Genomic DNA, 19,859 nt, shown 5'->3' with positions numbered 1-19,859 from the left:
ATCAGCCCGAACTCCACATGAAGACATGCTCACTTAGGCAGCAGCAGCAGCGGCGGCGGCGGCCACGTTTTGCATGCCGATAGTGGGCTGGACGCCCACGCGCTCCTTGGCGAGCAGGTCCACCAGCAGAGGGCTGGGGCGGCTGTCACGCTGGGGGAAGAGACCAGCCTGGCTGTTCTTGTACTTCAGGACGCTGTCCAGGTAGATGTCGAAGAGGTAGGAGGAGTCCAGGGGACCGCCCTTGGCCTCGGGGTGGAACTGAGTGCTGAAGATAGGGCGAGACTTGTGGATCATACCCTCGTTGCTTTGGTCGTTCAAGTTCACAAAGTAAGGCTTCCAGTCAGAAGGCAGGGTAGAAGCATCGACGGCGTAACCGTGGTTCTGGCTGGTGATGTGGCAGCGACCGGTGCTCAGATCCAGGGCCGGAATGTTGTGAGCCCGGTTACCGTACTTGAGCTTGATGGTGCTGCCGCCGGCAGCCAGGGCCAAGAGCTGGTGACCGAGACAGATACCGAAGATGGGGACCTGGGAGGTCTCCATCAGGCGCTTCAGGTGGTAGACGGTGTCTTGGCAGTGGGTGGGGTCACCGGGGCCGTTGGAGATGAAGACACCGTCGAAGTGGTGGGCAACCTTGTGGATGGGGTAGTCGAAGGGGAAGACAGTGACGCTGGCGCCACGGCCAACCAGGCTACGCAGGATGTTCTCCTTCACACCGCAGTCGAGAACGGCAACGTGGGAGGTGGGGTCGGCAGCACTGATGTGGAAAGGCTGCTTGGTGCTGACCTGACGGACCAGGTGGATCTGCTCGGGGTCGGTGAAGGCCTCGTCCTCGTTGGCATCGTACTCCTCGCCGACGGTGATGCGGGCGAGGGACGAACCCTGCTCACGAAGGTAGGTGACAATCTCACGGGTATCGACACCGGAGATGGCGGGCACACCCTCCCGGGCACACCACTCACCCAGGGACTCAACGGCGGTCCAGTGGGAGTACTGCTCGGCAACATCGGCGACGACGACACCGGCGGCCTGGAGGTTGGGGGACTCGAAGTATTTCAAGAGACCATTGGGGTCCTTCTCCGCGGAAGGCACACCGTAGTTGCCGATGAGAGGCTGGGTGAAGACCAGGATCTGGCCACGGTAGGAGGGATCGGTCAAGGACTCGGGATACCCAACCAGAGAGGTGGTGAAGACGGCCTCTCCGGAGATGTTGGAGCGAGCACCGAAAGACTTTCCGGTGAACATGGGACCGTCACGGATGGTGAAGGTAGCAGGCTCAAGGGCAGCACGCTGACGAACAGTGGCCATGAAGCGAGCCTGAGCAGGGGTCTTCATGGAGGCGAAGGCCCCAGCCCGAGCGGGCATGGCCTTGAACAGGTTCATAAACATATTTGATTTGGATGTAAGATAATAGCGAGATGGTGTAAACGGTTAATTGATCGGTCAATTCAGTTGATTGAAGCTTTCCAGAGGTGGTCTATAGGGTCGATTAGTCTCTGGACGATTTGTCAATGGGTTGGGAAATTGCTTCAACATACCCGAGATGTAGTCCTGGGAGGTGAAAGTTGAGGGTGCCAAACACATAAGCGCGACTGTGGTAGTACCAGTCAGAGGGATGTTAAAGGAAAAAGAGGATTTAGCGCGACATAGGTGTGGAAGTGTGAAAGTGGAGTAACTCGTAGGGAAAGAAAGAAGGAAGAGGGCGATGTTCGGAGAAGAGGTTTTCGTTGACTCAGGGCGGGCACGTGCTTTGCTGACCGCCGGCCAATCAGGGGACCGGGCCGATACCGGCCGGGGCACTTGATTCGACAATGAAAAAAGGCAAATCACTTCTGTTTTCGGCTTAGTGCAATTCAAACCCACTTAGCTATCAGCAGCGCTAGACACATCTTTGCTGCACTGTGTCCCCGCTTCTGCTGTACCTACACACCGCTAGGTGTGCTCCGGCAACCCTACGGTGTTTTAGAGGTGCATTTCGGTGCATTCACCTGTGCTACCCAACCGGAACATTAAACCAAAAAAAAGGTCAATTGGAATAAATAGAAGAACGTAAACAAAAAAGACATTGCACTGATAGGCAAACTATTGAGTAAGAACCGAACTCTGGGAGTCCGATGCTTATCTCGCGATATCTCGTCATTACCTGAGGGATCGGCCTCTCCCGACCCAGCGGCCGGACCACAGTCGACCCGCAGAAGACCCTCGAAACATCTCGGATGTGATGGATCAGGTCTCGTCGACCCGGTCGTTGCAATGGCGATGGCATTATTCAGGACCCCACTAGGGACCGTGAAGGCTTCGAATTTGAGAATCCCTCCGCCCACTGCCAGTTTGTGTCGCAGCTGCACATATGGGATTCTTTCAAGGATTTGGAAAAGGACATGAGCAAATTGTTTACTCTCATCCAAAACGTCACCTTCACCGTAGTCGGGCACCACCCGATCGCCGGTCGCTACAATGACCTGCTGCATTTCTACGTCAACGCCCTGCGGCGCGTTAGTGTGCTGTTTCTCGATCACGCCGACACATTCGAGATCCACCCGCGGGCCATCCACGGTGGGTGTAATAGTGCATGGTCGGTGCAGGAGATCAATTTCAAAGGGGTCATGAACTCGGGTAGGTAAACACGTCCCGGAGTGAACAGGTCTGACGGGGCCATAGGCGATGATTTCGACATCGTCAACGTCTGGGTGACTCGCTGGCACCGCAACCAAATGGTCGAGATTCGCACGTACATCGATGCACCGCAGATCATGGAGACGTTGTAGAAGAACGAGATTTGGTGGAATGGAACCACTGTGCGGACAATGTGCAGTACATGCCGGGGCCAGCGGGGATGCCGGACCTCAAGCAGCTGGAAGATATGATGGGTTATCCTGATAGTCGGAAGTACGACTGACGGTGAGTTAACAAGTCACAGCATTGAAAATCTTCAATTGTTGTGGAACCGCGGGCGTGTAGTGAGGGTTGAGCGTAAAGGGTAAATACTATAACTAATGTACCGCAACGCGGGTTCAATGCGGAGGCCTCGGGCGGAACCTCGACTTTAGAGATCTAAGTAACGCGTACCTGCTCCAACTCAATGGCCGACTCAACACCTCGCAAGCGGTCGCGTGCCGCCTGTCTATCCTGTCAATCGCGCAAGCGTAAATGCTCCGGTGAGCAGCCATGCACTACCTGTGTCCAGGCCGGCGTCGAGTGTTACTACAGCGCGGCCCCGCGCAAGAAACGCGCCAGCTCCATGGGTAATCGGGCCCTACCAGCAGATGGATGGTCCAATCGACTTCCTGTCAGCGCTGCGGGCAATGTTGCATCTCCGGCCTCTCGCGTGAACAGCTCCCGTGGAGTCGGTCATTCCTTAGAGGCCAACTCTGGGGCGGCGTTTGTTCGCAAGCTTGGTCTACGAATTGACCCAGCACGCGCCCCCAGACTACATCTGTTCGCATGGAATGTCGGCGAGAGGCGTGTATCACCGGCTGTCGCCTCGCCCATAGCGTCGCCGGCGTCAATTACCACGATCATCTCGCAAGATGAGATGCAGCGCTTGGCAGTCATTTACTTCAAAAAGGTCGATCCATGCTACGCTTTCCTAGACCGGAAGAGCATCTTTGCCCATACCGTCCAACGCTGGTCGAACCTTCCAGTACCAGCCCCCGAGCCTCTGGAAACTCAGCCCTACGATGCTGTGCTATGCGGCGTGGCAGCATTTGGGCTCTTATTCTCCCAGCGCGAGATCACGCCGACTGAGCGCCAGCTCGTTGATACAGCCCACGTGCTCCTTGAAAAAACCATCCTCTGCGCACAAACACCATCAGTCGAGATCGTAACCGGATGGGTTCTTCGAACGGCGTATCTCCGCATGACAGCCTCTCCCCACGCCGCCTGGATGGCCAGCTGCACACTGATGCATCTCATCGAGGCAGCAGGCCTTCACCTCGACAAACCAGACCCAGACTCCACAGGCCTGATCGCAACGCCAAACCAAAATGGAACCGCCGACACAAACGACACTGGCCGCCGACTATTCGGTATGGCCCGCCACCTAAATACCTGGATATCATTCGATCTAGGCCGCTCAAGAGTCGTCCTCCATGGAGCAACAACACATTCCCCAACCACTCAATCCCTCCCATCCACCTCTTCATCCTCTCCCCCGTCCCAAAAGACAGACCTATATCACCTCCTCCCCATCTCCGAAAGCCTCGACCCAACCGGCTCAGCACCCCAAGACCTCCCAGAACTCGAAAAAGCCCTCTCCTCCGTTCTATCCCTCCTCTACACAACCCCCTCACTAATCCTAGTCCAATGCAACCTAACCCTCTGCATCTACCGCCGCGTCCGCGCCCTAAACGCCCACGCCCTCCTAACATCAACAATCCTAGACCGCGTACTCGCTCTCGCGGCTCGCGGTCTCCGCGCAGCAAGAGAAATGGTCTCTGCCTCAAGCCCCTGGCATCAGGTTGCCAATGTACCGTTCCAGGTCGTTTGCACATTACTTGCTATCGATAATCGCGCTGCGTTGGCTTTACTTCCTGATGCGATGCGGACGCTGGGGGCGGTGGTGGCGGCGTATGATACGGGTGTTATGCGGGAGTCGTATTCGACGGCTTATTTGCTTATTGCGTTGCATCAGAGGAGGAAGGAGGATGACACGAGGGCGTTGGCGGATGTTTTGAGGGCGAATGCGTTGGCGATGGCACCTGAGACGGAGGGAGTTGGTGGTGTTGGGGTGGTGCCTGGGTTGGAGATGGGGCGCGTTTCTGATGTGGAGTTGTCTTGGTTGGGGGATTTGATGATTGATATGCCGAGTTTGCAGAATTTTGATCTGGATCAGTTCCTTATGACGGATGTGCCGTGGCCGTTGCCTGAGATGGGCATTTAGGGGGGCGGTTTGTTATTGAACTGGGTTACTAAGGGAATTGAGGAGGTTGAGGATTTTATGTATAGGGGACTGGTTAATGTGTCTATGTGTTTGTGGTGAATAAACAAACGCTATTGCCCAGCAATGCTTGTATAAAGTTGATTTCGTGATACCCATGAACGCCAATGGAAGAACGAGATTGAATAAGATGTGTTTAGTCTTTCTTGTCATGTCCGTCAGATCGCACAGGTCGCTTCTCAGAGCTGATACCGGAGGACCATGCCACGCGGACAAGGCGCCACAGCACCCAAAGGAAACCGAGCAAAATAGCAACGCATGTTCCCAGCTCAATGTTCTTCGCCTTGAACATGCCTTGGCCTGTAAGCTTGAGAACTGGTACCTCCACTGACTCAATGAGATGCTCAGACTCAGGATGCAGCTGGTAAAACATAGTGCGCGGACCGAACAGACCGTCCCAACCCAGATTCGTGCGGTCGAATGGGTTGACACCCATCTTAGTCCCATCCTCAGCAGTGCAAGCCCAGAAAGCGACCGGCCAGGGTACATTTGCAGTCTGATATCCCGATTCAGAAGGTTCGAGATAACGTAGGTGTAGAGGAATAGTTGCCGTGAAATTAGACTGGGCCGGGTCTGGGGACCAAGTAGCAAGTTCGAAAAGCCAATTCGAACCCCAGCGCTCAACAGCCCAGTCTGGAGCTTCGAGGTCTGTTTCACCCGAGACAGCTCGCAGTGCTGCGAGATTGTGTGATTCTAGGAAGAGCGGATCGGTGGTTCCGAGCTGGTACTGATCTCCGAAGACAGAGGATGGAAGCGTGAGGTATGTGTGTAGTGCGCAGGTTGCGTCGCTCGGTGCTGGAGGTCGCTCTAGCGCGGCTTTGGAAATAGAGATGGCCATTGTTGGGTGAAGACCCGTCGGAGTGGAGAACGAAACGGTATATCCCGCTTCCTTGGGGAGCGGGTGGTGTCGCGAGGGGAAGGAGAACATGGTGGGCTCTGTTTATGGTTAGACAATGCTCTGATGTAGTCTGCGTGAAGCCGATCTGAATACTCACTCATCTTCTTATCCTGTCCAACAACAGCCAGCAGCCCGCCCATCTTGATCTCCTGCGGTTCGAGGCCTAGCTCGGTGCCCAAAAGCCCAAACTCGACCTGATCCGCGCCTGATGAAGGCTTTTGAATATCTTCTGTCCAGCCTCCACTAGGTGCATTGGCCCAGATAGTCGACACGGTCAGGGCGTGTGAGATGCTATCATAGTCGATATCGACCGTGTCGGCCGTGAGCAGGGAGGCCGCGCGCTCATTGCACTCGGTATCACCAACCTTGCGTTGGCTGCAAGCAGACTTCTTGATAAAATCGACGAGAGGCTGTAGGGAGGGGAGCTGGGTGTAGAACTGAAGAGAGGCCGACGCGGCGAATCTGGTGGATAGGAGCGGGGGTGTGATGAATGTGTCCTATGCGAAATAGGTATCAGCATGGTCTTTGCCCAGTTTATTCATACAATTAAGGCGACTTGAATCGCTGGACAGGGGCTTGGATTTGATATACCTCTGGTTTCAGGCAGTCCACTCCGTACTCTTGCCCCTCGCCTGTGCTAAACACAGTGCGGAGCAGCGAGCATAGCGCCTCTCTGCATGGCCATCCTGTCAGTTCAGACTCGAGCTCATATAGGGCGAAAACTACTTACGAAGACTGTTCAGCCGCTAGAGGGGTATAGTGTATGTGTAGGCCGGGCGAGACTCGACTGGCAAAGGGCGCGACGGCGTCGTAGGACCGCTCGGTCGTCCATCGGAAGCGGAGTTCGTGCGACTGTTGAAGAACGTCGCGGAGCTGCAGATCAAGAGAAAATTAGCCATAGGCCTTTTCACTGATCGAAAATCTGGTGTGCTGTTCTGCTCACCTCCTGTGGAAGGTCGTCGAGGCCGAACGTGATGCGGTCTTCACGGGCGGCGTCCAGATTGCGGATCGTGAGAGACTTGGAGGTCAAGGCCGCTTGGTCGGCCTCGAAAGGCGCATCGGGGCGTTGAATAAATGTGATCCTTCGTTTCATGATTACGGACTGAAAGTGTAGTTTGAGGAAGTTGATTTGGATTTCTCCAAGTTGAGGTGCTTCTCCGCATTCCCCAAAGTGGTTTAGACTATGTACACCAACAATGACGCGACCTTGACCATCCCAACGCCAGTAAAAATCATTGCTATCATTATCTCCCATGAAAAACGCTCAAATTAATGCCATGTATGCCAATCAGAAAAATCAAGGAAGCAGATCTCGGAGGACTTCTTTGGTGTTTGAGTCCAGACTGGTCGGGAACTTGACCTTGATCTGTACAACGAGATCACCGCGCTCACCAGGTTTCCTAGAGATCACCATTCCCAAGCCAGGATACCGCTCCTCGTGACCTGGTTGTGTTGGTCCGGGCTTGGATACGCGGATGGATTTGCCGTCGATCGTTTTCACAATACGCTCCCAGCCCGTCAGAGCTTCCTTGAGGCTAAGTTCGACACTTGTGACAAGGTCGTCGCCCTTGCGAGTGAAAGTTGGGTGCGGTACCTGTCATCAATGTTAGTATCGGGCTTGGTGTGTGGTTTCAATGGGATGAACATACCTCTTTCACGATCAGGTGCACGTCCTGGCGGCCGCCTTCTTCCTGGTCGCCCACGTTCTTGTACTTGATCTTCGAGCCGGGGCGCAAACCAGGCTTGATGGTTGCCTCCAGAGTAACTTCCTGAACGGTGCGCTTGCCGCTCGGGTCAAAAGCTTTGCTCTTCGTCTTCACCTTTTTGGTAACACCACTAAAGGTCTCTTCTAGTGTGATAGGCAGGTCTTTTTCAACAACCGTCGGTTCAGGAGTAGGCGCACGGTTGGCCTTGGATGAGAATCCTCCGCCAGATGGACGGCTGCGGAAGCCACCGCCACCCATCCCACCCATGCCTCCGAGCATAGAGAATATGTCGTCATCCTCAAAGCCATTGTTCATGCCGCCGCCGCCGCCGCCGCCTCCTCTACCGCCGCCGGCCTTGGCGAACTCGCGGAAGATGTCGTCTGCATTACTAAATCGGAAGCCGCTGCTTCCACCGGGACCAGTGGAGAAGTGGAATGTGCGCGAATTGCCGCCGCCTGGCGTGCTGCCAAAGTTGAATCCTCCGGGCATCCCACCGGGGCCAGCTCCCGCACCAGCAGCCCCGCCGGGAGAGGGCGCGGGGCCACCGCGCATGAGGTAGTCGAGGCCGAATTGATCGTAGACCTTGCGTTTTTCGGGGTCAGAGAGAACCTCGTAGGCTTGGGAAACATCTGTAAGAAGAGTGAGTAATCGATCTAAGTGGGGTTGATTCATGAATGTGCATACCTTTGAACCTCTCAGCAGCAGCCGGGTTGTCCTTGTTCTTGTCGGGGTGGTGCTTCAAGGCCGCTTTGCGGTAGGCCTTCTTGATTTCATCTTGGGTCGCTTCAGGCTTGACGCTCAAGGCGTCATACAGTTTAGTCTCAACTGGCATGGTGATTTGTGATGTGGATGAATTGAGTTTTGCACCAGAGGGGCAAAACGGGCGCGAGAGATGGGGTCTGCAGGCTTAAAAAGCTAGGGTCCTGTCAAAAAAGAGGATGGATCCCTCGATGTGGGTAGTGCCTTCTCGAATGACGTAGAAGGTTCGAGGTGGAAGTGGCGATGCGGGCGATATAGCACGAGGCGAGGTGGGGAGTGAGAGCGAGAGTGAGAGGTAAACGGGAGTAGTACGAAAGGAAAGGGTTATCCCTGCAGACGGGGGTCAAAGAAACCTGAATCCCACCTGATGGTCTCCAGGTGTCTGTGACGTGTGACGTTGCAGGTTAAGCATCGAAGCTTCGAGAAGCTTCCGTGCCGTCGTATCGGTGCCCGTGGACGCTGATCTATAGTGTGATCTTAATTCTGACTGACTCTAGATCAATATGCCGATACTAACTTGGCTACTAAGTGGTTTTATGCGTATGCAAAGGGATTTGCGGGCAGAGGAGTAATTGGCAGTGTCGCGATCCACGACATCATCGACGGGAGCCCCACTTCAACGATTATGTCATGATCCACTTTTAAGGTTGTGCATACTTCATCGTAAATAGTGGTAACTTCACCCTGTGAATGGACAGTAGCCAGATGACCAACGAGACTATATTGTCTTTGGATAAGGTGGGTTTCTATTTTTCTGTCATAGTCCAGTTCCACCAAAAAAAAATCAAACTCGTCAATTTCCATCGAGGAAGAACAAAGAAAGAGAGCAAGTGAGAAAGGGAGAAAGAGGGGATATTGATAAGAGAGTTAGGCAAAGGAAGGTTCTGAGAATCAGGATTGTTACAAGGGATCTTCCGGGTGTAAGACAAAGAGACTTACAAGCGTGGGGCCAAGGCCGAAGCCTGAAGATCTATCTCAGCTCACTGAGGTTCAGCTGCATCTTACGGCAAACCAGCTTCGATGATCTATAACATGTGACGAGTACCTAGGTATAGGGTAGGTTGAAATACTAGATTAGTGCATAAACTCTATAGTACAAAAATGACAAGCCTCATTGAATTGTGATCTTTATCTAATGTGATGCCTCATCCATAACAATCCAATCCTTGATAACCGCCGTGCCATTAACAACACTGGCAATTTGATCATCCGTGCAGGTCGCTTCCAGGGCGAGAATGTAGCACAACGGATCCGGGCTCTCGGGCACCTCGTTCTTGATGGTCCAAGTTGAATCCGGGCCAGCAGTAGAGTATGACTTGTTGCGAGCGGTATCAACCTTGCCTGTAGCCAGATCGCGGTTGAAAAGAGCACGGTAGAAGATATGATACGCGGTCTCTGGCTGGTACGCGGGGACCTCGTGGCCAGCTTCGAAGACGCGAGTGAAAGAGAAGTTGCCATGTTGGCGGACCTGGCCACCGACATATGTCTTGTTCGTTCGAAGTGGTGTGTATCCCGCATCACGGAAACCGTCTGCCTCCTTATGATTCACAAGCAGACTCACATCCTCGCCACCGATCCAGTTGCATGCGTAATCGCGGTCACCGTAAACGAGAGCCACCTTGATGCCGGAATCAAGCACATACGCTATGTCATCGATGTAGCCGTGCACATCTGAGCGAGGATAGTCGCCTGTCGATGAGAAGCCAACATAGACACTGTCAACGGACTCGGTATAGTTGATCGGCACGCCCAACGCGCCCTGAACCCAATTCTGATTGAGGTATCCTAGGAAGTACGACGGTGGAAACGGATCTGGGTCCTTGTGCGTAATGTCGTAGTAGCCACGCTCTGAATACGTAACGTAAGCACCTTCAACCTGGTTGCTGCAAAAGCTATCCGCCTTGTGGCATGCCTTGTTCACTGTCTCGTTATTGCCGTGCATGTGGGGGTCGCCTTCTGCTGCGAGGGCACGGCAGTTCATGATCAGATCTTTGCACCCGCCCGGGCGACTCCATGCATCTAGGGCATTTTCGTAGACGGTCTGATTAATTGTCTCGATGTTGTAGGTATTGTTGTATGCCATCTTGGGGTATGTCGGCTCCTGTACGAGGAGATCGACACAGCCGTTGATAATCCCCAGGGTATCGAGGTGGATGTAGTGAGATTCGCTGGCAGCGGCGATAGTGCCTTTCTCAATTTTCTCGTTCTGCTCCTGGAAGAATGCAGTGAAGGCTGGTCCATAGCGACCGCCGTAAGATTCTGTCCAGATGCTCACGCGATCATCGTGGGGCTTATAATGAGGGAACTCGGTAAACCAAGTTTGCGCAAAGTGCCAGAGCGATCGAGCTGCATTTTCCGTACCGTTTGCCGATGCCTGCGCATTTTGGCTAGTAGTCGTGCCGACGTAGAAAGTGTTGTTCTGGACAGGGACGCCATGCTCCCACTTTGACACATTCCAGCCGGCGCCAAGCTGGTCGAAGGTGCCGTTTGTGGCGACGTCGTAGCTGAACCCAACCTGATTAGGCTGGTCAATGTACAGCATATTGACGTAGTTGTTCCACGACCACGGGTTGAGCTCGGTCGAATTGGAATCTGCGTTTACTAGACACGGGCCGTTCTCCTGCATGAGACCGACCAGGGACGAACTGCCAGGTCCGCCGTTCATCCAAATGGACAGCGGGGCATTCTTCGGATTATGGCGAGCTTCGAAGAACCAGAAGAAGGTGTTAATGGGGTATTTCTGCTCGATATTTACATCCTCCAGTGTTCCTGGAGGCAGATGAACGTAGCCCGAATATGACCTGACGCCCGGGGTGGTTTCACAGATACCCGGCTATTCGCAGTTAGTACATGAAATACAACGAACGAAGCTATAGACCCACCTCTTTGTAGGATATTTTGACGCCCTCCTCATGCTTGGAGTTGACAATCTTCAGACCCTCTGGCGCGGGCGGGAAATACTCGGCCGCAGCGACGCTGGCCAGCGAGAGAGCTAGCCAGTTGAGAACCATGGTGGCCAGCAATCAGGGAGCAAGATTAGAAGAAATCCTAGGATTCATAGGATAAATGGATCCATGGCGGGGGATCGGCTTTAATAAGGAGCTCAGGTGGAGCGGAAAGCGCGAACCGGAGATTGGCGGGCAACCGTCCGATAAGCTGTGGAGTACCTTCAGAGAGCTGCTTATTCACTTACCTATAGACTACCATAGTACTACCAGTCGCTGGAAATAGATTCTAAGGTACAGGTACGAATACCATTTTCAGCCTCATGGCTAATCCCCGCCACCGGTATGAAACAAGAAATCCAGATCTACGGGAGCTGCATAATTCTTCATGAAGAACAAGAGCAAGGAAACATTCTGATAAGCTCAATACCATGACAAAATCCTAACACAGGTTCTTCTCATTATACTTTAATGCTGAAATTGTATCGAAACATCCTAGGATGGCACTTGGGGTTTCAGGGGAACTTGATGTGGAACAAGTATCGCTGGCGGACCTGAGCAGCATCCTCCGCAGTAGCCCTGATACACCATCGCTTTGCATACCTTTCTTGATCTCGGCGTACTGGGAGGCTGTGATGAGATGTGTACACTTGCTGACGTCGAACTTCTCTTATTTGGCACCAAGCTTCTCGACCATACGTTCAATATCGGCGTTTTAATCAAAGTCTATATCAAAAAGCTTTGTTTCCTGCATAGGATGGCTAGTGATATAGTTATTGCGTGTAAGCAAGTGCATGAAAGCAAATTTTGCGCGATTCCATTAAGACTAAGTCGAGCAATACTAAGCATTAAATGCCGCCGTAGCGAAAAGAAAGCAACGATACAACAACCACAGGCTCCTCCCCGAGTACCGAGAAAACCGTCACTCGGCACCGGAAAACGACCTCGACATGACCGCCTCGCGGATCTAGTTGCTGTTGAAGTAGTTGAAAGCCAGCACAGAGCCCAGGCCGATCTCCTTGGCCCAGGAATCAAGGTCGTAGCGCATGCGATTCCAGTTGCTTAGGGTCTGGCCATTGGCAGGAGCATACTTCTTGGGCTCGAAGCCAGCGGGCTCCTCGTACAGGAAGAAGATGTAGCGGTGAGGCGAGCTGCCAGGAGGAGGAGCAGGGCCGATATAGTTGGCGATGAACGGGGCACTGGTGTCGAGAGTGGAAGTCTCAGTGATCTTCACGCCAGGCTGGATCCAGTGGAGGATGGGTCCCAGGACTCCCCAGGAAGGGAAGGGAGCATCGATATCCAGACTGACAACCAGGTAGGTCTTAGAGGCATCCAAGCCCTGGAATGTGAGCTCGGGAGGAGTCTGAGCATCTGTGTGGGAGTGTCAGTGACCTGATTACATAGAACATGTGACAGTGATCGTGCCTGCGCGAGGAATGTAGTCTCCCGGCTGGACGTTCTTGTGGGGGCCGACGTTCAGGCCCAGGATCTTAGTTTTGTCGTTCTCGATGAGCGACAGGGCCGCGCTGACATGCTGATCGGTTGGCATAGTGAATGATGTTGATGAGGAAGAGAAATGGGCGGTGGGAAGAGAAGTGTTGTCCGAAGAAACAAGCATTCTCAAGCATTCGGAGATAAGCGGACTTTGTGACGTATCTCCACTTTCTTCTGCCATTTTTGCTTTATCTTCAATTGTTTCTGACTGTGCTGGCCATGATTCGCTGCTTTGTCTAACAAGTGGAATATATTCATTCTGCCCTTAGTGTCCAATTCTACTGGGTACCAATTCACGATTGGAGAGCAATGAGCACAGTGAAGCTTCCAGAGACCAGCTGAAGCAGAACCCGACAGATCACAATACAATCTCACTCCCGAATAATCCTAGTCACCATAACTCGAACATTAAAATTCCCTTCGACGGGGTATGGTGTGCCAAAGTCACGAGCAAAGCCAATGTGCTTGTCAGTTGTCTCGTACAGCTCCAGATCGAACCGGCGGACAAGCGTCGAAATAATCAAATAAAGCTCAGCATAGACCAAACTGTATCACAAGTCAGTCCAATTTCTAAAACGGAACTGGCAGGTTACACGAACTTCATTCCCACGCAGATTCGGCTACCTTTGGAAAAGTTAACCAGGTACCGGTCCAATCGCTCGCCCTTGGCTGTAGCACGCATCCATCTTTCTGGGTCGAAGACGTGAGGGTCCGGGAAGATAGCTGGGTCCGTGAGGACGAAGTAATTGGTCTCGCTGACGGGTGTCTTTATTTGTTAGAACCCTCGAAAATGTGTGTTTTCAAGGTACTCACGCCCGGTGGAATGAAAAAGTTCTTGTATATCAAGGTCTCTGTTGGCGCTATACGAGGCGATCGGCTTGCAATTCCTGTAGAGATGCGCAGGATCTCTAAAACAACAGCCGACTAGACTTTGGTAAGTACCTGGTTCGTGTAATGGGCAATAGGACGCACGTACAAGATAAGGCAGCTGCTCAAGCTGATTCCAAGTAGGTTTAGACTCCGGTGTGGGCATCACAGATCGCAGCTCCTCCCGCAGTTTAGCCATGATATTCTCATTACGGATGAGATGATATGTGCCAAGTCCAAGAGCTCGGGCAGTCGTCTCGGTGCCTCCAATGATCAACGCCAGTCCTTCGGCTGCGAGGCGATCGGGCGTGCGCATATGCTCTGGCATATGAGGGCCAGCAATATTCTCAATAACCGAACCATTACTAGTTTTCCCTGCAAGGGCCTCTGCTGATCGCCGGTGAAGGTCTTTTTTTTGTGATACCAGAGCATAAACGTATGGGTTGAGCTTTTCAAGAAGCGAAAGTGGGAGCGCATTCATAATGGTTGAGATGATGGGGAAAAAGAAAGCAATGTGGCTCTGCATAAAGAGTGCGTTAATCCCATCTCTGACATGCTCGTTGAAGTCTTCTTGGTCCAGATTGCCACTGTTGAACCCGAACGCATATTGATGTATAATATCTGATGTCAGTGCAGAGAATCCTGCATCGAGAGAAACGACTTTGTGGGAATTATAGGCGCGCTGGAGGTGGTCGCAGAACTTTTCGAGGCGAGATTGAATCGAGTCTTGGATTTTAGAAACCGCTGCCTTTGAGAAGAACCGGTCTAGTGGCGCACGACGCTGGCGATGTACCTCTGGAGAGATGGCGGAAAATCCCGAACCATCAAGGTCAAACTTATCCACTACAACGGCGTCTTTTTCTCGCCTCCGTAAACTGGATGCGTAAATCTCATCATAATAATTCGAATCTTTGATGTGAATCTCTCGCGGAGTGATACGGATAATGGGCCCTGATATGCATTAGACCATGGCCTACAGGTATTTTGAGTGACTGACCGTAAACCTCGTGCAGGCGTTCGAGCTCCCAGATGAATGTCCCCCTCTTTATCACGTTGTAATAGAACTCGTACGCACTGCTAACAGCTGCAAGCTTGGGGCCGGGAAATTTGCTGAGAGGATGAAAGTACAACCGGTAAATGCTTCTGATGACGAGAAAGGCCAGAATGCCATCTATAATCAAGGTTGTGATGCCAGTCATAGCTAGTCACTTTTATCGAATCAAGTAGGGACTATGGAAGAAACGCGGAAGATGGAGGGAAAAGACAAAGCGAATATTCGCTTCTGGGCCGATTTACGCTATGGCTCGCCTCCACAATCATTCACAACCGAATATCGTGGCTGCATGGTTTTCAGGGTAGACGCCGTGCTAATGCAGTGTGGAGAAGACCTGGCAAACAGCATTGGGGGAAGTGGTGCTAGTTGCGGGATGGGAGCTCATTATCCACTAAAAGATACGGCTAACAGGTTGGTACCGTGCTACCTAGCCAATTTGGGCCTAATGTTTATGCCGAGATCGGGTCATCAACAGCTTCATTGGATGCTGGAAAGTCGCGAGTGTGATCCGTTGCATCTAGATCCTCGCTTCATAGCACCCACCGATGATGTCGGCCCCAGATGACCATCCTGAGATAGGCCAAGGCCAAAAGATACCACTACAGTAGGCCATTCCACCCCGTTTCAAATATTTACATGACAGGGTGGAGAAAAGAGGGGTAGTGCACACATGTGCATTAATGGAAGGCCTAGGGAAAGGGAAGTGGTCAATGCATGAACAAAAGTACCTAATGAGCAGGCTGAACTCGCTGAAGAATTTATCTGAGACGCCACCAAGGAAGCTGAACCGTGGGAATCCTTTAAGCATAACCTAACTCTATTTCGGGACATGGAATATCGGGACATATATATATTCATAGGACCCAGAAGAATTTCAATTATACAGTTTTCTCCAGATTGGGGAACCCCATCTTGAGGCCAAGACAGAAGCGAGCTCTGGATTCTAGTCAAGTCTGTTTTTTATAACTTATTAGTCCATTTCACTTCAAAGCTGCATTTTGATGGACTGGGCAGACTGGGCCAGGAGGAATCGCAAAGAGACTAAACCTCTTCAATCAGGAGCAAATACACTTCTAAGATATTCAAGCTATTATGAAAGAGGAGAACGTTGAGATCTGCACAGGGGAACATCCTTTTTCTCTGGGTAAGCTTCACGTTAGCATACAATGTGTTGGCAACAGGCAAGCTGCTCCAATATCCCATTGACAACCCGGGGCTGCTGGGATTCGAGGCAACACGAGGCTGCGCTGGCTGTGGGAATCACGGGTTGCAGCTGTCGCTAACAATACTCCGAGCTTTAACCGTGCGCCACTTTGGTAGGCCGTTTGATGACCCTGCTATATCGATCGATCGGTGGGCTCTGGCAATGTGGGGGTTACCATTGCGTGAGATGCTTGATTTGGAGGATTTGGTTACCACTGCAAGGCAGCTGGGGAAGTCTTCGTTCCTTTTAACTATTTTTTCTCTCAAGGCATGTTATTATGTTAAATTTACGTTCGGTCTCGGTGTTGACGGATGATCTAGGTACCAGGAGGCGTGGCCAGCCCACCTAACGCGGTTATGATCTCGAATACAAACATTGGAAATCAATAAGTTATCAATCAAAGATCAATATATCTAAAAGAATGAAGATGTAATACATTGAACGATGCATCAATTATGCAGAAAGAAAACCCAAACACGAATCGAGGGTGTTATATTCGCCAAACCGAGAGGACCAACCCCATTAAATCCCTCCGCTGAATGCAAAGACGCTAAAATGCACAAATGGACCCTTCCGAAGAAGTAGTTTTATCTCAGCCACTGAGATAACCGTCCTATCCAACACCGACCGAGGTATCGAGGTATCATGAAAGTTGTATATAAGAAGAGAAAGTCGTAAACGTTGCGAGATTGGCGAGAGAAGATGCTTAGATCAGGAGAGGGCTGATATTTTCAGGCTTGGCGTCGTTGTGATCGACATCGAGGTGCTTGTTCTCGGCAGCCTCTTCGGCCTCATCATTTTTCACTCTGATCTTGTTTGCTTCGGTCTTCTCCTCAGGAGCCTTCTCTTCGAGACCGAGGGGGGCCAGAACCTCTTCGGACCTGTCGGAGAGACCGAGCGAGGTCAAGGTTTCTTCGATCTTGGGCACCTCTTCCTCTGTCTCTGGCTCGATCTTTGAGTTGGTCTCAAGTAGCAAGAAAGAATCTGTCTGCTCGGTTTCCACCTCCTTAAGCTCGGCCTCCTCTTCCTTGTTATCGGGAGCAGTCTCCGTCAAGGTAGGCTCCTTGGTCAGAATGTTCTCCTCAATGTTGTCCTCGTTGTCACCGTTGGCTGACATGAACTCGTCTTTATCCGCGGGCAGCTCAGAGTCCGACTCGAAATCGTCCTCGTCCACCACGGCCGGAAGAACGACGTTGGTTTGTAGAGTCTTCACGCTCAAAGGCAGAGGGCCAGACTCGATAGTCTGCTCTGAGGATTCGGCAGCCTCGAGAGCAGCATCAGTCTGCTCGGTGCTGCGGCTTGATTGCGAAAGAGCAGTCGGCGAGGTAGACTCACGGCTGGAACCAGAGCCCCAGGTGTGTCGAGGGTGACGCGGGGGCAGAGGTGGAGGAGTACGCTTAGGGATAGAAACCAGGCGAGCACGAGTAAACGTAGGAGACATGCGCTTCGTCTCAACAGGGCTGGCTTCTTCCTCTGGTAAGGCCTTCTGAGTGACAGTCGCGTTGGCCACCTCGTGAACCTCAAAGTCGTCATCGTCATCAACGGCATGATTCTCTTCTTCGGTGGGTCCATTAAGCTCTCTCTCGTCCTTCTTCTCCACCTCACCACCATGAATCGGCACATTATCCCAATGCGCTTCGTCCTCCCACCGGTTCGCCACATGACCACCCATCGAATCCCTCGCGCTCCGCGAAGATGCTCGGCTCACTGACGTGGCAGTTAGCGGCGCGTTATCGGTTTCGGTTTGGGTACCACGATCAGAATAAACGTGGCTTTGCACACTGGTCCGCCAGCTATTCCGCGGCGAGCTCTCGACGCTACGCCGCGAGAAAGTGGCGAACACCGGGCTGGTCGGGTTGGGCCGGAACTCAAAGAGATCAGGACTTGGCCTCACCTTCGTGCCGGCTTCCCGGATGAACAAGCCCTCAGCCTCCAGCGCCTTCACTCCGTACGGATCCGGGTCGTCCGGCTCGGGGACGCCAAAATGCGGCTCGTCTTCAGCTGCGATTTCCATATCGCCGGGCGTCTCGCCGGAGGACGCGACTAGGTTTTCGTCGACATCGGTATCGCCCTGTGCTGCTTTGATGGTCTGGTGAAGAGTCTTGACCCCGTCGGGAATGTGCCGCACTTTGCCGGCCAAGATGTCGGTGACCGAGATTCGTTCGCCGTAGAACTTCTCGTTCTCGTCGGTTCGTTCGATAATGATGGTTCCGTCCACGGCAACACCGGCGTAGAGACCCTTGCTCTTCATATAAGTCCAAATAGGTGACTGTCGCTTGTGAACTTCAGAATCGAGCACGCCTCCCATACCAACAGGGCCGGCGGCAGCGCTGACCTCTCCACCGAGAGTGCAGCGCACTTTCTTGAACGCATCGAGCGCTTCGTATGTATTGATCACCACGACACAGTCATAGATATCCACTCCTGCGAGGAATCCGATACCAGCCGTGTGCAGCATAATACCGGATGGCGGACTCCATTCTCCAGTCTCGGCGATGCGTGCGAGGAGAACCCCACTGCCTCCGGAGCCGCTGACCCAGAGACCGGTTCGCATGGTGGTGAAAATGGCGAGACCCTTGGCATTTTGAATAACTTTCGAAGGGATCTTCTTGATGACCCTCTGCTTGCCCTTGGGGCGATTAATCTTGCCCTTCTCATCGGTACCAGTCTCGTTATCTGCGGCATAGAAGCCATCCTTGACGAAACTGCGTAAAATGCGCGCAGCCTTGTCGCTTTCTTTATCGATGGCCATGGGCCAGAAGGCTTCGGCGCCCAACTTGTTGGAGAGGCGGTTGACGGGAGCGCCCAGTTTGTCGACGGTGTCCCATGCTTTGTCGAAGCCCTTTTTCGAGTAGCGCTTTGTCTTCTCCCATGTGGATTGAGACATGGCGCTGGCGTGGGACGTGTACAGAAGATGCGAAAAGAGTTGAGCAATGACCTATCGTTATCTGAAACGCAGGTGTGCTGCGAACAGCATACGTCCGAGGAATGTTCCTTAATGCGATCAGGAATGTAGAGAGATGATCGGGCTGGGGGATTGCTCTTGGAATCCGGGATCGGCAGGGTCGCCACTAGAGAATGCGGTGCGGGGGCGAAGGCGTTGCGACAACCTTCTCACGGGTCCGAGATAGTATTCTAGACACCTGGTTAGCACTGGTGATGGGACTATGATGCCATATACCAGCTGCCCGACAGGCTACAGTCACCTAGAGAGCCTGTGGCTGGTGGCTAATGGCAAGCTGAAAGGCGAGACAGTTGGAATGTGGCCAACCAACAGGAAGCTTACCACAGTAGACCGCGGATCGTTGAGGATCGGAGAATTCAAATGTCTAGAAAATATGGAAGAGAAAGAATCACCCAAAGATCAGGCACCAGGGCCGCTTATAGTGGAAATCGGGTCAGACGGAAAGACAGCACAGGCCGAGTGGCGTCGAAGTCCAGAATCGTGGCCATCGCAGGCTTTTTGTCCATGGAACGCGCGGATGGACGTCATCACTCGAAGTGATAACGCTATTCTTCCTATTTCCCATCACTGCCGAGTCTTTCCTGCACATGTTCAATAGTAGCTAATTAGTGGAGTCTCTACCTGCAACCGACAGCAACTGCGTCACCGGCACTGCCATATTCCATATATCCCATTGACCATCCTCTTCCTTCGTCTGCGATAGATCACACTGCCCCACCTGCAACTCCGGTAATCACGGATTGCCAACGATTTCCAAATCTACACAGCCCAACGGCACGGTACGATTCACCCGGTTCGCCAATTCATAAATGCGCTTCATCTAGATTGTGTGGCGGGGGAGGATTACAAATTGATTGTTCGGGCTCTGTAAAATCGGGCTATAGACTTTTTGCTTCTTCATCCAAATGAAACCCTTGTATAGCGTGATCGTCTGCCACCCGGGTATGCATAATTGGACCTTAGTGTTCGAACATGTCATTTGGCGTGCAGCCGTGAATTCCGAAATTGGACACATTGGAACCCATTCGGGA

The 19,859-nt window shown here is 52.5% G+C and overlaps 9 protein-coding genes across 9 annotated transcripts; 2 read left to right on the top strand and 7 right to left on the bottom strand.

Moving 5' to 3' along the window:
• Nucleotides 1–33: 33 nt before the first annotated feature.
• Nucleotides 34–1,386, bottom strand: cpa1 (carbamoyl-phosphate synthase (glutamine-hydrolyzing) CPA1; the record flags this gene model as incomplete). Its single annotated transcript, XM_056883785.1, has 1 exon — nucleotides 34–1,386. One exon carries the CDS (start codon nucleotides 1,384–1,386, stop codon nucleotides 34–36), a length of 1,353 nt encoding a protein of 450 aa, XP_056742063.1.
• Nucleotides 1,387–2,228: 842 nt separating this feature from the next.
• On the top strand, nucleotides 2,229–2,765 carry N7443_003728 (uncharacterized protein; the record flags this gene model as incomplete). Its single annotated transcript, XM_056883784.1, has 2 exons — nucleotides 2,229–2,613; nucleotides 2,659–2,765. Coding segments are annotated over 2 exons (492 nt in total), but the record flags the coding sequence as incomplete, so codon positions are not given.
• Nucleotides 2,766–3,079: 314 nt separating this feature from the next.
• N7443_003727 (putative C6 transcription factor) lies at nucleotides 3,080–4,879 on the top strand (the record flags this gene model as incomplete). Its single annotated transcript, XM_056883783.1, has 1 exon — nucleotides 3,080–4,879. The coding sequence occupies one exon, from the start codon at nucleotides 3,080–3,082 to the stop codon at nucleotides 4,877–4,879; it is 1,800 nt and encodes a 599-aa protein (XP_056742061.1).
• A 193-nt stretch (nucleotides 4,880–5,072) lies between these two features.
• On the bottom strand, nucleotides 5,073–6,927 carry N7443_003726 (uncharacterized protein; the record flags this gene model as incomplete). The annotated part of the gene is made up of 5 exons (XM_056883782.1): nucleotides 5,073–5,872; nucleotides 5,932–6,331; nucleotides 6,426–6,507; nucleotides 6,565–6,707; nucleotides 6,778–6,927. 5 exons carry the CDS (start codon nucleotides 6,925–6,927, stop codon nucleotides 5,073–5,075), a joined length of 1,575 nt encoding a protein of 524 aa, XP_056742060.1.
• A 204-nt stretch (nucleotides 6,928–7,131) lies between these two features.
• Nucleotides 7,132–8,372, bottom strand: N7443_003725 (putative DnaJ domain protein Psi; the record flags this gene model as incomplete). Its single annotated transcript, XM_056883781.1, has 3 exons — nucleotides 7,132–7,428; nucleotides 7,484–8,169; nucleotides 8,225–8,372. 3 exons carry the CDS (start codon nucleotides 8,370–8,372, stop codon nucleotides 7,132–7,134), a joined length of 1,131 nt encoding a protein of 376 aa, XP_056742059.1.
• Nucleotides 8,373–9,431: 1,059 nt separating this feature from the next.
• Nucleotides 9,432–11,310, bottom strand: cp1 (putative carboxypeptidase S1; the record flags this gene model as incomplete). The annotated part of the gene is made up of 2 exons (XM_056883780.1): nucleotides 9,432–11,132; nucleotides 11,182–11,310. 2 exons carry the CDS (start codon nucleotides 11,308–11,310, stop codon nucleotides 9,432–9,434), a joined length of 1,830 nt encoding a protein of 609 aa, XP_056742058.1.
• Nucleotides 11,311–12,211: 901 nt separating this feature from the next.
• On the bottom strand, nucleotides 12,212–12,793 carry N7443_003723 (YbhB/YbcL family Raf kinase inhibitor-like protein; the record flags this gene model as incomplete). Its single annotated transcript, XM_056883779.1, has 2 exons — nucleotides 12,212–12,615; nucleotides 12,652–12,793. The coding sequence occupies 2 exons, from the start codon at nucleotides 12,791–12,793 to the stop codon at nucleotides 12,212–12,214; spliced, it is 546 nt and encodes a 181-aa protein (XP_056742057.1).
• Nucleotides 12,794–13,109: 316 nt separating this feature from the next.
• N7443_003722 (cytochrome P450) lies at nucleotides 13,110–14,804 on the bottom strand (the record flags this gene model as incomplete). Its single annotated transcript, XM_056883778.1, has 5 exons — nucleotides 13,110–13,284; nucleotides 13,338–13,504; nucleotides 13,552–13,662; nucleotides 13,715–14,556; nucleotides 14,603–14,804. The coding sequence occupies 5 exons, from the start codon at nucleotides 14,802–14,804 to the stop codon at nucleotides 13,110–13,112; spliced, it is 1,497 nt and encodes a 498-aa protein (XP_056742056.1).
• A 1,765-nt stretch (nucleotides 14,805–16,569) lies between these two features.
• Nucleotides 16,570–18,750, bottom strand: N7443_003721 (lipid-binding SYLF domain-containing protein; the record flags this gene model as incomplete). The annotated part of the gene is made up of 1 exon (XM_056883777.1): nucleotides 16,570–18,750. The coding sequence occupies one exon, from the start codon at nucleotides 18,748–18,750 to the stop codon at nucleotides 16,570–16,572; it is 2,181 nt and encodes a 726-aa protein (XP_056742055.1).
• Nucleotides 18,751–19,859: the final 1,109 nt, after the last annotated feature.

Source organism: Penicillium atrosanguineum, assembly GCF_028827265.1.
Source record: "Penicillium atrosanguineum strain IBT 20685 chromosome Unknown utg000003l_segment0_segment0, whole genome shotgun sequence".
Lineage (NCBI taxonomy): Eukaryota > Fungi > Ascomycota > Eurotiomycetes > Eurotiales > Aspergillaceae > Penicillium > Penicillium atrosanguineum.
The sequence above is the reverse complement of the archived record's forward strand: the minus strand, read 5'-3'. Positions and strand labels throughout refer to the sequence as shown.